The sequence below is a fragment of the Eschrichtius robustus genome, chromosome 10 (genome assembly GCF_028021215.1).
Source record: "Eschrichtius robustus isolate mEscRob2 chromosome 10, mEscRob2.pri, whole genome shotgun sequence".
NCBI classification, from domain to species: Eukaryota; Metazoa; Chordata; class Mammalia; order Artiodactyla; family Eschrichtiidae; genus Eschrichtius; species Eschrichtius robustus.
The window spans coordinates 12,503,410-12,520,022 of NC_090833.1; the positions used below are offsets into that span (position 1 = coordinate 12,503,410).

The window sequence follows — 16,613 nt, forward strand, 5'->3', positions numbered from 1 at the left end:
GTAAATAGTGTTAAAGATCAGGATAATGGCAATAAAGTAATCTGGTTAAACACACTGTTTTAAAGTCATACATATCTGAGATTAAGTCTTAGGGCGGCTACTTACCTGACCTCTCTGGGCTTTACTTTGCTTCTCTGCAAATTTGGAAAATGTTAGCACCCTTATAAGAGGCTTGTGCTGAGGATTAAATAAATTGTACATTAAAATGCATAATTAATGCCAGCTGTGCTCAATACCATCGCATAGGTAAAGCAGTTTGGTAACTTCTTCTGAATTCCTCACACATGAAATAAATGAAGGTTGGTGGTGTTAAGAAAATTCATATGACTATGTGTTGATATCAGTACCAGACAGAGAAGTCTATTGAGGAAAAAGATGGAGATAGAAAACTAAAAGCTCAGGGAAGTTGGTTCAAAAGTCTCACGGGCTTGTGAACATCGTAGGAGGGTTTGGAATTCCACTGCAGAAACATTAATACACGGAATTCAGAGAGCAGGTGGGGAAAAAAAAACATCAGGTGAAGAAAAAGATGAGAGGAAATGTAAAATGAGACTGAGAGAAAAATGGTGTCAGTGATAAGACTTGTCCACGTTACAACTTTTAAAGGAGACATATTTCACAGCTCCATGAGTGTCCGTGAGAAGGAATGAATTATTGACACCAAGGGGGTGTCCTTGGTCCTGAAGATTTTCTGAAGAGCACATTTCATATCCTTATTCCTCAGGCTGTAGATGAAGGGGTTCAGCATGGGGGTGACCACCATGTACATCAAAGAAGCAATTATGTCCTTGTCTTTGGAGTTGCCTGATGAGGGGATATAGTAAACACCTGCAATTGTCCCATAATATAAAAACACTACAAACAGGTGAGAACCACATGTAGACAAGGCTTTGAAGATTCTCTTGAAGGAGGGGACCTTCAGGATGATGGCTGCCATGCTGATATAGGAGCCCAAAATACCACCCAATGGCAGGGTGAAGATAAATCCCCCTTCAGTGAGGATGAGCAACTCATTGAGGGAGGTATCAGAGCAGGAGGACTTGAGCACAGCAGCAAGATCACAAAAGAAGTGGGGGATGACAGTCCCTGCACAGAAGGACAACCGGTCCACGAGGAGGGTGTGCAACAGAGCTTGGGCACAAGAGGCGAACCAGCACCCAGCCACTAGGATGACACAAAGCTCATCCCTCATGATGGTGGTGTAGTGGAGGGGGTGGCACACGGCCACATACCTGTCATAGGACATCATTGCGAGAAGGAAGCTGTCAAGGCAACCAAAGAATATAAAGAAATACACCTGTGAAATGCACCCTGCGTATGTGATAGATTGGCATTGAGTTTGCATGTTCATCAACATCTTTGGGATGGTGACCGATGAAAAGGAGAGGTCAGAGAGGGCCAAGTGGCTGAGGAAGAAGTACATGGGGGTGTGGAGGCGAGAGTCCAGCCTGATGAGCAGGGGGATTAGCAGGTTCCCCAGCACCGTGGTCAGGTACACGCCCAGGAACAGGGCAAAGAACACGCCCTGCTGCTCTGGCCGGATGGGGAGCCCCAGGAGGAGGAACTCCGACACGCTGCTCTGGTTCTCAGGCCTCATGCTGTGCTTTTACATGCTGGGGATAAAGGAGGGTTAGGAATATCAGAAAGAACAGTACGGATACAGTTCATACTGCAATTTTCTGAGAAACCAATGAATTTTAGACTACCTTCCTATTAATTTCTCACACCTATGGATGCATGCCTCTTTGCTCTATCCCAGTCTGGATCCAGGAAAACATCACATGCAAAAGTAGCCAACAAGACTTCATTGCACAGAGGCAAGAGGATGTTTACCATTTCATTCAACCATTATTTATTGAACATTGAGTCTGAACCCAGCCCTCTACTCAGGACTGAGAATGCAGCTGTGAATAAGAAAGACAAGGTCCCTCTCTTCTATGGCTATACATATATATATATTTTTAAAATATGAGTGCTTTTTTTTACTTATTTATTTATTTATTTATGGCTGTGTTGGGTCTTCGTTTCTGTGCAAGGGCTTTCTCTAGTTGTGGCAAGCGGGGGCCACTCTTCATTGCGGTGCGCAATGGCTCACGGGCCTAGTTGCTCTGCGGCATGTGGGATCTTCCCAGACCAGGGCTCGAACCCGTGTCCCCTGCATTAGCAGGCAGATTCTCAACAACTGCGCCACCAGGGAAGCCCAATGGCTATATTTTTTATAAGCGTGCTGGGATAGTTCATGACAATGAAACGGAGCCAAACCATAATACTTCACTGTGGCAGAAATAGTAGATGAACCTCTGCAAACTGGTCTCAGTTGTTTCCAGTGCTGAGGTGGTGTTGTTGGAACCTTGTCACACTCCTCCTGGGAACCTGGCCGGGTGCCATTGACCTACAGCTGTGAACTCATCAGTACTCTAGAAATGGGTGGTCACTTAAAACCACTTGGTGCCAGAATAGTCCACAGACTATCTTGTATAATAATGATGAACATCTGGGGGACTATACTATGTGACCAGAACTATGCTGAGGGTTTTACATACATTTACTAATTAAATCCACACATTAGCCTTACATAACCAGATAAAATCTTCATTGTTGTAGTAAGAATTAGTGTTCTTTTCCCATTTAAGCTGTTGGGAAATGGAAATATACATGATATAAATTTCACAGGCATACAGCAAGCTGTCAGAGAGGATACATAGATATTCACATATATACAAGGTGATATATGTATATATACACATACATAGATGGAATATATATAAACATACATGGAACATGGGATAGATATGTGTGTGTGTGTATATCCCATATATGTATATAGGGTGATTGAACAATAGCCATATAGATATACATATATACATATACATGTACGTATTGCATGTGCATATAAGAATATATAAATAGAAATATATAAAAAGGAATATACATAGGAATATACATATATTATGTATATAAAATTGCCATTTTCTGTAGGTTAAAAATGATCAAACGTTGGTTACTTCATGGAGTTCAATATAATACTATTGTGTGATCAGAATCCATGACTTTAACATGGAACTCTCCCCTTTCATTGGTTATGAGTGCCAGACACTGTTATTTTAGGGCTGCAAGGAAACTGAAGTTGTCCAGAATTTTCTTAGTGCTCTGTCTAGATAATTCCTTTCATTTATATTTATATATTTTCCAATTGAGAAAACGCTCTCACATACATTAACTTCTATTCAAGCCAAAGATATTTATTGAGGGCCTGTAAGCTTCCATTTTATAAATATATAAACTGAGGCCAAAGAATTAAGTGACTTCCCAAGGTCTTACTGCCGTTTGGTGGGGCTTCTGCACTCTAACTTCACTCAGCTGGGTGCCTAGTGTTTTTTGCTGGGACATTAAGTGAAAGCAAAGGAGGACAAAACTCTGAGCAACTCAGTCACACTCAGGTATATGAAAATGATAACAGATCCTTTATAGGAAACAGTCACTTGGGGCATTGTTTATCTCAGTTGATGTTACCCCAGAAGGAGGTCACATAAGGAAATAGTTGAGGTCATGGGTGCAAATCAGAAGCCTCAAACACACATACAAATCTCTCTCTCTCTCTCTCTTTCTCTCTCTCACACAAACACACACACACTGCTGATCTGAGGATTCCTGTCACCTGTGGCGGGTCCCATTCTAGGAGAAGGATAACCAGTATGTGGTTCAGTTCATAAATACTCATATATATCCAAGTCATAAATAACACACAAGGTAAGACATATACAATGCACAATAATGTATCACCCACCAATACACTCACAATGCACCATTGACACACAAGTATGACATACCTGGTAAAACGCACAACTCACATACCACATATACATAACTCATCACAATACATACACATCACCAAAAACACACAAGGCCATATACAATTCAAAAATCTCACAGGACACACACCAACAACACACATGCACACCTAGCCACATACTCACTGCAACAAGCAGCACACACACTCCCTTAACTGAGCAGCGTGCTTGGGCCCCAAACCCTTCCAGGGTGAAGGCAGTCAGCGTGGGGCAGCTAAGCCTATTCACCACCACCAGCCCGTACACGTGGTAACATACACACAGACAAAAGCAAACAGCACACATTCCTGCTCTCACACATGAGTGTGTCACCCACAAACACAGCTCGCACACATACTAGCACACACTGCTGAGGGGCGGTTGAGCCCTGTCTGACCTTGGTTCTTTGGTGAGGTCCAAGTCCTGATGCTGACCACTCATGCTCTCAGCTGTGGCACCGGCCGGATAGCGGAAATGCCCCCATCGTAACAGCAGGAGGCAAATATTAAGATCACGGGCACAGGGCTTCCCTGGTGGCGCAGTGGTTGAGAATCTGCCTGCCAATGCAGGGGACACGGGTTCGAGCCCTGGTCTGGGAAGATCCCACATGCCGCGGAGCAACTGGGCCCGTGAGCCACGACTACTGAGCCTGCGCGTCTGGAGCCTGTGCTCCGCAACAAGAGAGGCCACGACAGTGAGAGGCCCGCGCACCGCGATGAAGAGTGGCCCCTGCTCGCCGCAACTAGAGAAAGCCCTCGCACAGAAACGAAGACCCAACACAGCCATAAATAAATAAATAAAGTTTAAAAAAAAAAAAGATCACGGGCACAACTCAGGAGTCCCTAATCGCATGTTAGGAAGCTGATAACTTGATTTACCTGTGCTAAAACAGGACCTGGATTGGGTCTAACTCAGGAAAAGAATCAGGCTCTGAGTCAGGTACATAGTACACAAACACACACAACTACCAAACAACACGTACACAAGCATACACAATACACACAGACGCACACACACTCATAACACAGAGATACTCATACACAGACCCACAAGCACACAAGCAGATCCATCGTCAAGTGCAGGTTTCTAGCTCCTTCTGACCTATGCTTGCTGTTGATGAGTTCAGACACCTCTTCCAGACCGTCGCTCAAGTCCTCAGCTTCTCTTCGTAGTAAAGGAGGAGCCACCATGGATTAATTGGCCAATTTCTTACTGTCATTTTGGGAGCAGTGTGTCCAGGAGCCAGAGGGGACTGGAGTCACAGGGGACAGTGTCTCTAATGCCAGGAATGACTTGGACTCCTTCCTTCTTGGGCATGGTTCCAAGCTCAAACTTACCTTGGGCATGGTTCCAGCTGGGACTCAGAATTGTTTTTTAATTTAATTTTTAAATGATCTCAGACTTAGAAAAAAGTTGTAAATATGATAGAATGAATTCCTGTATGCCCTTCACCCACACCCCAGAAAGGCTAACATTTTACCATGTTTTGCTTTATTGTGTGTGTGTGCGTGTGTGTTTATCGAAGATTCCGGCTGTACACAGTGCATATTACCAGAAGACACACGATTTGGTTCAAATGTCAGAGGCTGATGGCACTTCACAGGAAGAGAATTTAAGAGAAAGTTTATTATTCACACAAAAGACTCCTGGGGAGAGCTGGGTGGGTACAAGCAGATTTGCTTGGGCAAAGTAGAGGAAATGGGTTTGGGAATCTGCAGTGGTTAAGGAGTGGGACTGCGGAAAAGTTTCTACTGGAGAAACAGACCATTTGCTGTGCTATCTGAGCAACTTTGTGTTGTTTATTCACATATGGCAATAAGTATCCTTCAGGGAACAAATGCCCCCTTGGCTGACCAGCAGATAATCTAAGGCTTAGCGACTGTCAGCAACCATAGCTGCCAGGGAACAGTGCCTCTCACTCAGGGCTTCGAGGGCGGTGGCAGGCAAATAATATATTCAGATATTATTTTGGATATTTCCTGATTGGAAATATCAATTATTTTGTGGTATAATATTGTGGCTTCCAAGGCAACACTGATGACCCCCTATGTGGTCAGCAGAATAAAGGCAGTTGGCAAGAATATAACATACTTGGCGGAGAGAATAAAGTTGGTGTGCTTTGTTTATGGGCAGGAACCCAAAATGCAGATAGTGCAAGTGAAATCATAAGGAGAAGCCTGAGTTAGAGGCATAAATCAGTGCAGGAGTGAGGGCTATTTGGGGAAATAAAAGAACCTTCATGGGCTAAAATCTTAGACTTAGCATTCAGCCTGGGCAACCAAGAACTAATATATTTCCAGTAAGCCTTTTGGTTGGGAGATAATATGGGGTTATTCTGGATGGTTGGAGTTAGTATTTTTTTTTTTTTTTTTAGATTTGAATTTTGTTCTTCCATTCATTAACTATATAAAGTCAGGAAACTATCATTTTGAGAAGAATGATAAATAAGTATATTTGAAATGTCCAGTGTTTAATTAAAAAACTTATCTTAGTTGATTTTATTTTACTTTATTTTATTTTATTTTTCTAACGTCTTTATTGGCGTATAATTGCTCTACAATGTTGTGTTAGTTTCTGTATAACAAAGTGACTCAGCTATATGCATACGTATATCCCCATATCCCCTCCCTCTTGTGCCTCCCTCCCAACCTCCCTAACCCACCCTTTTAGGTGGTCACAAAACACTGAGCTGATCTCCATGTGCTCTGCGGCTGCTTCCCACTAGCTATCTATTTTACATTTGGTAGTGTATATATGTCAATGCTACTTTCTCACTTCGTCGCAGCTTCCCCTCCCCCGACCCCCGAGTCCTCAAGTCCATTCTCTCCGTCTGCATCTTTATTCCTGTGCTGCCACTAGGTTCATCAAAACATTTTTCTTTTCTTTTTTAAAAAACGCTTATAGAAGATATTCCAGTTTATTTCATGGTATCATGACTAACTTCTCCTGTCCATTATTCCCTCAAGCAGAACATTCCATGACAATTTTGAGCTTACATTTTGCTCTCTGTTTCCCTAATGCATCTCTTCAACTCTCAATCATGATCCCTCATGTTCACACACAGAAATGTAGAAAATAGAGTTCTAGAATAATAACCCTCAAAGGGGTATTAGAGATCATTTATTTCAACTGTCATCTAAATCATCAGTTATATAGATATACATTTTAAATCTTTACTGGAGTATAGTTGATTTACAATGTTGTGTTAGTTTCAGGTGTACAGCAAAGTGAATCTGTTGTACATACTCATATAGCTGATTTACAATTTTGTGTTAATTTCTGCTGTACAGCAAAGTGATTCAGTTATACATACATATACATTCTTTTTCATATTCTTTTCCATTATGGTTTATCACGGGATATTGAATATTGTTCCCTGTGCTATACAGTAGGACCTTGTTGTTTATCCATTCTGTATATAATAGTTTGCATCTGCTAATCCCAAACTCCCATGGATTTAATATTTTAAAGGGAAGACCAGGAGAACAACCAAGGTTTAGGTTCAGAGGTGTGGCCCATCAGGTATATAAATAGGCAGTGGTTTGTGTTATATTGTGAAGGTTTCTTTAAGAGCCGTGGAGAGGCTACAACATGACCAGGCAGTTGAGAGGGTGCCTTTTGGCTCCCCAACCACCCATATGCTTTAAAACACGGCTGTTCACTCAGCAAGCCTTCCACAAAAATTACCTTGTGATGCATCTGTGGGTGACAGTGGTCTATCAGAGTGAAGCTGTAGGTGCAGAGATGTGGGGAAGGAGCAGGAAGTGCAAGGATGGAAGGAGAGGGAAGAGTAGCTTGTGAAGGTTGGGGTTGGATTGGGAAAGAAGGGATAGGAAGAGCGGGAGGGGGTTTAGAGGGTGAAGGGACCACTGGATAGGAGATACAGAGAGGATTCAAAATTGTGGAAACTTCCACCTGGATGAGTCCAATGGGTGGAGCAAGGTCGCCATCACAGATGAGCCCAGCTCTGGGTCTGATGTCATCATCAGGGGTGGGTCCAGCTGTGGGTCTGGTGTCATCTGGTGACCCACCCGGCCATCATGGTGTTGGTCAAGCATGAGCTTATGAACCCAGCTGGATTTGTAACAATCTTGGGATGATTTTCAGACTTTGAGGCATAAAGCTTTGTTGGCCAGGGAGCGTCAGAAAAGTACAAATGTAGTTAGAAAATGAGGAACTCAATGATTCAGAAAAGATGCTGCTATAAGAGCATCACGTTGAAGATAAAATAACTCCAAAGGGGCTCATTGCATGCCTCTCCACATTAGGCTTCCCACTGAACTTCCAATAGTAGTCTAATATGTACTTTCAGAGGCAAGATCTGGGCATCTATGGGCATTAATTCAAGAGGCTTAACAGTGGGGCATGCAGCAAGCATATGTGCTACCTCCTGTGTGATGTGACCCCCTTATGGGTTTAGAATGGTCAACAGGGACTGATTTAAACACTATAGAAAAATTTGCCGGCAAAGTGGGACTGCGTTTATGACATCGTCTAATGATTGGCTATGGCAGTGATGTTGAAGAGCCCAGATAAGTATGGGCTGCAGCAGGCTGAAATATAGCCTAGAGGCTGTCATGTTGCCGGGTGGGGTCTACCCATCAGCCTGCAGTGTGCTGGGCCAAAGTTATTATCCAAAGTAGTAATATCCAGGCTATGAAAATCCAGAAGGCTAAGCAATAGCCTTTGTACCATGTGGGTACTATGACCTGAGGCACTGGGGCTGGGGACACTGATTAATATGGGCATAGTTTTTTTAAACCTTTTATTTTATATTGGAGTATAGTTGATTAACAATGTTGTGTTAGTTTCAGGGGTACAGCAAAGTGATTCAGTTATACATAATACATGTATCTATTCTTTTTCAAATTCTTTTCCCATTTAGGATGTTACATAATACTGAACAGAGTTCCCTGTGCTTTACAGTAGGTCCTTGTTGGTTATATAGCAGTGTGTACATGTAAATCCCAAACTCCCTGACTATCCCTCCCCGCCACCCTTCCCTCCGGTAACCATAAGTTCATTCTCTAAGTCTGTGAGTCTGTTTCTGTTTTGTAAATAAGTTCATTTGTATCATTTTTTTTTTAAGATTCTGCATATAAGTGATATCATACTATATTTCTCCTTCTCTGTCTGACTTACTTCACTCAGTATGACAATCTCTAGATCCATCCATGTTGTTGCAAATGGCATTATTTCATTCTTTTTAACAGCTGAGTAATATTCCATTGTATATATGTACCACATCTTCTTGTTCCCCAATTACAACCGTCTTGTATTAGGTATTATGATTATCTCATTTTACAGATGGGGAAACGATCACTATTAAGCCAGAAAGCGAAGGTTGAAATGTATTTTTTGTCTGACTCTGGAGTTCATAGCCTTACCAACTTTAGTATCCTGCTTCTCAGTGCTAATGTTTGTACCAAGAGATGGATTCATATTAAGCTAATATGTTTATGCTGATGCCTACCATGTACCAGGCACTGTGCTATGCACTATTGGCAGAATGTAAAAATGAGTAAGATACTGTCCGTGTCAAAACATGGTGGAGACAGACACATGTTCAGTTTGGTGTTAATCAAGTCAGATGGTGATAGTTGCCATAACAAGTGTTAGAGGACAGAAGGAAGAAAAATAATCTACCTGAAGGTGGCCAGGTACAGTTTTACTCACACGGTGACATTTTATTGAGCCTTAAAATGTGAGCTCGTTTGAACTCTTGAAGAAAAAAAGGTGACAATTCATAGGGACAGGTTATTTACTGTAGAGGTCATGCTAGTTCTTTGAGCCATTCCAACCCAACCTTGGAAATGTTTTGTAGTGGTTTTGTCCCTGAACATGGGTCTTGCCTTTTTTTTTCCCAGTCTCATTTCTGTAAAGTCTCTTGGCCAATTCTGTTCTTGGTGACTCTCTCTCCCTGTTTTTTTGTTGTTAATGTCTTTGAATTCTGGCTGCAGATTAGTATTTCCTGGAGGTCCAGAACTCTCTAGAGAAGAGACACTTGTATTTTTCATAAAAACAAAACAGGTAATTCTAGCACAGCCAGGTTCATGAATACCATTGTGGGATTTCCTGCCTGGCAGCAAAAGGACAGAAGAAATAAGGTATGAAAAATATCTAGTTCATTCTTTACTCTATTAAGGTAAACATTGGTGGGTGTAGAATGGGTTAACAGCACCCAGAAGTTCCTGAATACTTAATCCTTGTTTAATCCATTTATCCCTAATTCAATTTTTAATTCTTTGTCTGCTGTAATTCTCTGCCTCTCCAAAAAGGTCCTTTGGGACCTGCTACACACCATGTATGGTTCTATCTCTGAATAACGTTTATTTCACTTTTATGTATTTTTAAAATTATACTGACAATATTATCAGAGTGAGGCATTCCTCACTTCCAAAGAGTCTATTTATATCCTTATCTTTGTGCTTCTATTCCCATTCAAAAAAGATAAGCAAGAGGACTGCTTAACGCTCTGCCCATTGGAGGATTTCTTCTTTCCATGGTTCTTTAGAGTCCTTCCTGAGTGGAGTTGTATATGGCAGTATACATCTTGGCAGTATATATACATCCATTTGTAGCTCATCACAAGGCATCGTGACGGTATCTATGAACCAGGTCCAAGTGTTTTCCTCTCTACAGGCCAGGGGTGTGAGTTGAGTGAAAGGAAACTGAAGCTCAGGTAGAAGACATGGGGCTCCAGACTGACTGTCCCTATTGCTTGTGCTCTCTGGATCTGCTTGAGCCTAATCCCAAATAGAGCATTTCCATTGTATGATGGCTTGCTGCTATGCCCTTTACCCTGGCTCAAGTCTTACAACTGGGTGAAAGATTATGCTTTTTTATTGCAAAAGCATCATCAACTTTCTATGTACTATTTTTGATGTCTTGGTTATAATAATTTCAGCAATACCATTGTTGGCTTCCCATCTCTCTCAGCCCTAAAAACACCATCGTGTATTAGCCATTTCAACAGATCCCTAGGAGATCTAGCCTTGCTGCACATTTTAGTATTTGATATTTTCATTCACATTACTTTTGATGATTAAGTGCTTCTACCTGGGCCTCTGATACCCCAGAATAACTTTATTCCTGTTTACACCAGGGACCAAACTCCCTGTTAGCATTTCCTATCAGTTCAGTCCTAGGGAGGAGAGCACCCAGGCAAATTTTGGGTGATTCTGTTGTCTTCCTCACCAGTATATCCTTTGTTCCTTTAATGGAGGGAGTGTCTTCTGACCTTTCTTGGGGAATGTAGTTAGCTGGTGAGTTCTCTGGTCTCATATAATAAATCCATTCTAACATGGTCAGATCCCTGAGATTCTGACCTCTTTCTCAATACTTTGCCAAGGTGTTCTGGCATGTGCATCCCATTTACTGTAGGTGACCATCATTTCCAAGCCTAGCCTATCAATGGTCCCAGCAGTAAATGAGAATTCATTTTAGGTGCTCTTGTCTCCTAACCCACCCTTATGTTCCATAACTTCCTTGTCCAGCACCCTGAGGATCCACTTCCATTTGTATTCCTTCAGTTATTAGTGGTATGTATTAACCAACTCCTGCTCCCGTTTCGATGAATTTGGTAAATATCCACGTAGCTGGGGCTATGCTGAAATCTGTTCCAAGTTATTAGTCTATGGAAAATGAGGGAGGCAGGCGTTTTGAAGGCAAACATCATCCTGTGAGTCATTTCACCCACCTCAGAGGAGCTCTGTATCAGTTATCAAATACTGCGTAACAGACCATCCTCAAACTTAGGGTTTAGAAAACAAGAGCAACCATTTATTTAGTTTACATGTCTGCTGTTAGCAGTTTAGACTCGCTCAGCAGGGTAATTCTTTTAGTAGTTTTGGGTGGGCTCACTAACATATCTGCCATCTTGCCTCTTGGCCATCAGTATGTCTTCTTTGGAGAAATGTCTATTTAGATCTTCTGCCCATTTTTTGATTGGGTTGTTTGTTTTTTTAATATTGAGCTGCATGGGCTGTTTGTAGATTTTGGAGATTAATCCCTTGTCGGTCGCATCGTCTGCAAATATTTTCTCCCATTCTGTGGGTTGTCTTTTCATTTTGTTTATGGTTTCCTTTGCTGTGCAGAAGCTTTTGAGTGTAATTAGGTCCTATTTTTTAATTTTTGTTTTAATTTCCATTACCTTAGGAGACGGATCAAAAAAGATATTGCTGTGATTTATGTCAAAGAGTGTTCTTCCTATGTTTTCCTCTCAGAGTTTTATAGTATCAGGTCTTACATTTAGGTCTTTAATCCCTCTTGAGTTTATCTTTGTGTATGGTGTTAAAGAATGTTCTAGTTTCATTCTTTTACGTGTAGCTGTCCAGTTTTCCCGGCACCATTTATTGAAGAGACTGTCTTTTCTCCATTGTATAGTCTTGCTTCTTTTGTTGTAGATTAAATGACCACAGATGTGTGGGTTTATTTCTGGGCTTTCTATCTTGTTTCATTGATCTATATTGGTTTTTGTGCCAGTACCGTACTGTTTTGATGACTTGATCTACCATAATTTTTGGTAGGGTCAAGGTAGAGGAACAGCAGTGCTAAGATATTTAGTACAGTCTGGATTTTTCAGGGCATATGTTTTTTGTTTTTTTTTTTTTAAATTTATTTATTTATTTATTTATGGCTGTGTTGGGTCTTCGTTTCTATGGGAGGGCCTTCTCTAGTTGTGGCAAGCGGGGGCCACTCTTCATCGCGGTGCGCGGGCCTCTGACTGTCGCGGCCTCTCTTGTTGCGGAGCACAGGCTCCAGACGCGCAGGCTCAGTAATTGTGGCTCACCGGGGCCCAGCCGCTCCGCGGCATGTGGGATCTTCCCAGACCAGGGCTCGAACCCGTGTCCCCTGCATTGGCAGGCGGATTCTCAACCACTGCGCCACCAGGGAAGCCCAGGGCATATGTTTTGATGCTAAAGATCATTAAGTGCCAAGAGCACTCAAGGAAAATATATGGAAAAGAAGTTACCAGTAAGAGGGTAAAGTTTCCAATGGCAAAGATAATGGCCATGCTCTGAGTCAGCTGATAATAAGTACATGAAAAGATGCTCAACATCCATTAGTCATTAGGGAAATGCAAATCAAATCCACAATGAGATACCACTCCACATCCACTAAGATGGCTAAAATAAAAAGGACAGACAATAACAATGGTTGGTGAGAATGTGGAGAGATTGAAACCTACATTGCCAGTGGGAACATGAAATGTGCAGGCACATTTTTTTCAATAAAAATACATTAGATATTTTATAATTTTTCTGTGTACACGGAAGAGGAACTTGAGGTTCAGAGGAGATTAAGTAAATTGCCTGAGGCCACCCACCACAGCAGATAGAGCTTGCAACTGAGATCTGTCTTTCCCAAATACTCTTCCCTTACACCTACATGGTTCTGAGTCTCACAGGCAGTTTTTTGTTTGTTTGTTTGTTTTGTTTTATTTTTGGCTGCGTTGGGTCTTCTTGGCTGCACGCGGGCTTTCTCTAGTTGCAGCGAGTGGGGGCTGTTCTTTGTCGTGGTGCGCAGGCTTCTCATTGCAGTGGCTTCTCCTGTTGCGAGCATGGGCTCTAGGCACGCAGGCTTCAGTAGTTGTGGCTTGTGGGCTTCAGTAGTTGTGGCTCGTAGGCTCTAGAGCACGGGCTCAGTAGTTGTGGCGCAAGGGCTTAGTTGCTCCGCGGCGTGTGGGATCTTCCCGGACCAGGGCTCGGACCCGTGTCCCCTGAATTGTCAGGCAGATTCTTAACCACTGCACTATCAGGGAAGTTCTCACAGGCAGTTTTGATCCTGTTTATCCTTAACTAAGTGCAGCCAGAAGAAAGAGAACTATATGGTCCTTCACTGATGCCAAAGAAGATAAATTAGTTAGGCTCATAACACAAACCTGTGGTCACTAAGCTGAGCAGAAATAATTTTGGGGAGACAGATAATGAAGAGATTGAAAGAGACAGGTGCCAAATTCAGTGGGGGAAACAGAAGACTCCAGACCATGGTTGCTTTCTTTGTTTTTCTCACTCCGAATCTGGACTGAGCAGGTGTCTTCTTGAAACTCACATATTCAGTCAGAAAACTTCATAGACAACTGGTCTGAGAGGGAACATCTGAGTGAAGGGCATTGTTGTCTATGAGAGGGATCAGCTTTCCTAAAATCAAGAAGAAGCCTCGAGTCCTTCTCTGTTAAGTGAAGCAGCTGAACTCAGTAACAGTGCAGAGTTTCCTGGAGCTATAAAGGCTACCATACAGCTTCTTCTCTGGACCTACCTTTGTTACTAATGACAACAAAAAAATAGGAGAAGAGAACTGAATGGGAAGTGGGGAATGGAAAGGAGATACTTTACAAATTCCCATTCTGCAAACTCTCTATGCCAAGGGAGTCTTGTTAGTCAAGATCTTCCAACGATTCATAAGAACAAATAAATTCCCAACATCACCCCACTTCCCCCTCCCACCAGCCCCTGGCAACCATCATCCTATTCTCTGCTTCTGTGATTTGACCATTTTAGATTCCACATGTAAGTGGGATCATGCAATATTTGCCTTTCTGAGTCTGACATTTCACCTAGCGTAATGTACAAAGTTTCAGTTATGCAAGATGAATGAGTTTTGAGATCTAATGTACAGCAAGATGGCTATAGTTAACCATATTGTATTGTGTATTTGGTATTTGCTACAAAGGTGGATCTTGAATTAAGTCTTCTCACCAAACACACAAAAATAAAGTGGTAACTATGTGGAGGTGATGAATACATTCATTAACTTGATTGTGCTGATCATTTTACAACGTATACGTATCAAAATATCAAACTGTACACTTCAAATATATGCAATGTTTATATGTCAACTATACCTCCATAAAGCTATTTTAAAAAGAACTAATAGATTCCCAGGAAATAAGACAGGAGACATAAGTTCTACTAATGATGTAATTTCTCAATTTAATAGACAAGAGCAATAATCAATAATATCAATGCAGAGTTCACAATTTCTACTAAGGAAATGGAAGGAAAGGAGAGAATAACTGTAACAGAATGCAATTCAGGTTATCAAATATCTATTGGGCACTTATTCCATGCTGGATTCAAGATTAGGGTGTAGGATCTGGGGTTATGTGAATACATGTGTCTATTATAACGATGAGCAGCATCATTGAGAGAAGCTTTTGCCCTGTGGAAGAGTTTCTCCAGGGCCCCCTTCATCTCCCTGTTTCTTAGGCTATGAATGAAGTGGTTCAGCAATGGTGTGACCACTGTGTACATTGCAGAGGCAATTATATGTTCTTGTCACTGGAGGTGCTGGATGAGGGGAAAAAATATAGCGCAATAATTGTTCCATAATACAGAGATACCACAGAGAGATGGGAGCTACATGTGGACAAGGTTTTGCAAATCCCCTTGGTGGATGGAACCTTCAGGATGGTGACCCCGATGCAGCCATAAGAGATCAAGATGCCTATTAGTGGGAGGACAATGACAGCCACTCCTGCCATGAAAACGGCTAGCACATTGAGGGATGTGTCTGAGCAGGAGAGCTTGAGCAGGACAGCAAGGTCACAGAAAAAATGGCGGATGGTGTTGTCAGCACAAAAGGACAGCTGGGACAGGAGAAGGGTGTGACACAGGTCACTGGAACAGGAGAGAATCCAAGATACGGTTACCAGTAAGGTACACAGTCCCTGTCTCATGATGGTGATGTAGTGGAGAGGGTGACAGATGGCCACGCACTGATCATAGGTCATTGATGTGAGCAGGAAATCCTCCAGATCAGTAAAAAAAAATACATCTGTGCTATGCACCCTGCATAGGGGATGGATTGATCCTGGGTTTGCATGCTCATTAGCATCTTAGGGACAGTGACAGATGAAAAAGAGACGTCAGTGTGGGCCAAGTGGCTGAGGAAGAAGTACATGGGGGTGTGGAGGCGAGAGTCCAGCCTGATGAGCAGGAAGATTAGCAGGTTCCCCAGCACCGTGGTCAGGTACACGCCCAGGAACAGGGCAAAGAACACGCCCTGCTGCTCTGGCCGGATGGGGAGCCCCAGGAGGAGGAACTCGGACACGCTGCTCTGGTTCTCCCTCCTCATGCTCCTCTCCTGTCTGCTGAGGATGAAGGGGAGGGGGAAGTGTCAGAGGCTTTGAAACCGTGATTATGGCCACCACACTAGGGTCTCTTACTTTCTCGTGGAGAAAAAGAATAACTGCCCAAATTTCTTTCATCACCTAGAGCTGCCGAAGCAAGTGACACCCTTAATGCTCAACATGATTCCTTTCAATGGGAACTAGAGCAAATTCATTCTCCTGTTTTCTTTTTAATTAACCATGTTTCTGGCACTAAACTACTGATTGGAGACACAAGAATAAATAGGACAGGTACTTCCCTGGTAGCGCAGTGATTAAGAATCCACCTGCCAATGCAGGGGACACGGGTTAGAGCCCTGGTCCAGGAAGATCCCACATGCTGTGGAGCAACTGAGCCTGTGCGCCACAACTACTGAGCCTGTGCTCTAGAGCCCGTGAGCCACAACTACTGAGCCTGTGTGCCACAGCTACTGAAGTCCGTGCGCCTAGAGCCTGTGCTCCTCAACAAGAGAAGCCACCGCAATGAGAAGCCTGCACCGTGCAAGGAAGACCCAACACAGCCAAAAATAAATAAATAAATTTATTTATTTATTTATATTAAAAGTAAAGAATAAATAGGACATACAGGACCTCTTTCTTCTGGATACTGACCCTCTAGGGAACACTGGACAAAGGACCAACTAAAGGTGTGGACCTGAAGCCAGATTCCT

General features: G+C 42.5%; 2 protein-coding genes across 2 annotated transcripts; both read right to left on the reverse strand.

The window, feature by feature from the left end:
* Positions 1-616: 616 nt before the first annotated feature.
* Positions 617-1,597, reverse strand: LOC137770903 (olfactory receptor 1J4-like). Its single transcript, XM_068553961.1, has one exon. The coding sequence runs from the start codon at positions 1,595-1,597 to the stop codon at positions 617-619; it is 981 nt and encodes a 326-aa protein (XP_068410062.1).
* A 13,275-nt stretch (positions 1,598-14,872) lies between these two features.
* LOC137770904 (olfactory receptor 1J4-like) lies at positions 14,873-15,908 on the reverse strand. The gene is given in 3 exon segments (XM_068553963.1): positions 14,873-15,106; positions 15,109-15,599; positions 15,602-15,908. Coding segments are annotated over 3 exon segments (1,032 nt in total).
* Between the last annotated feature and the right edge of the window lie 705 nt (positions 15,909-16,613).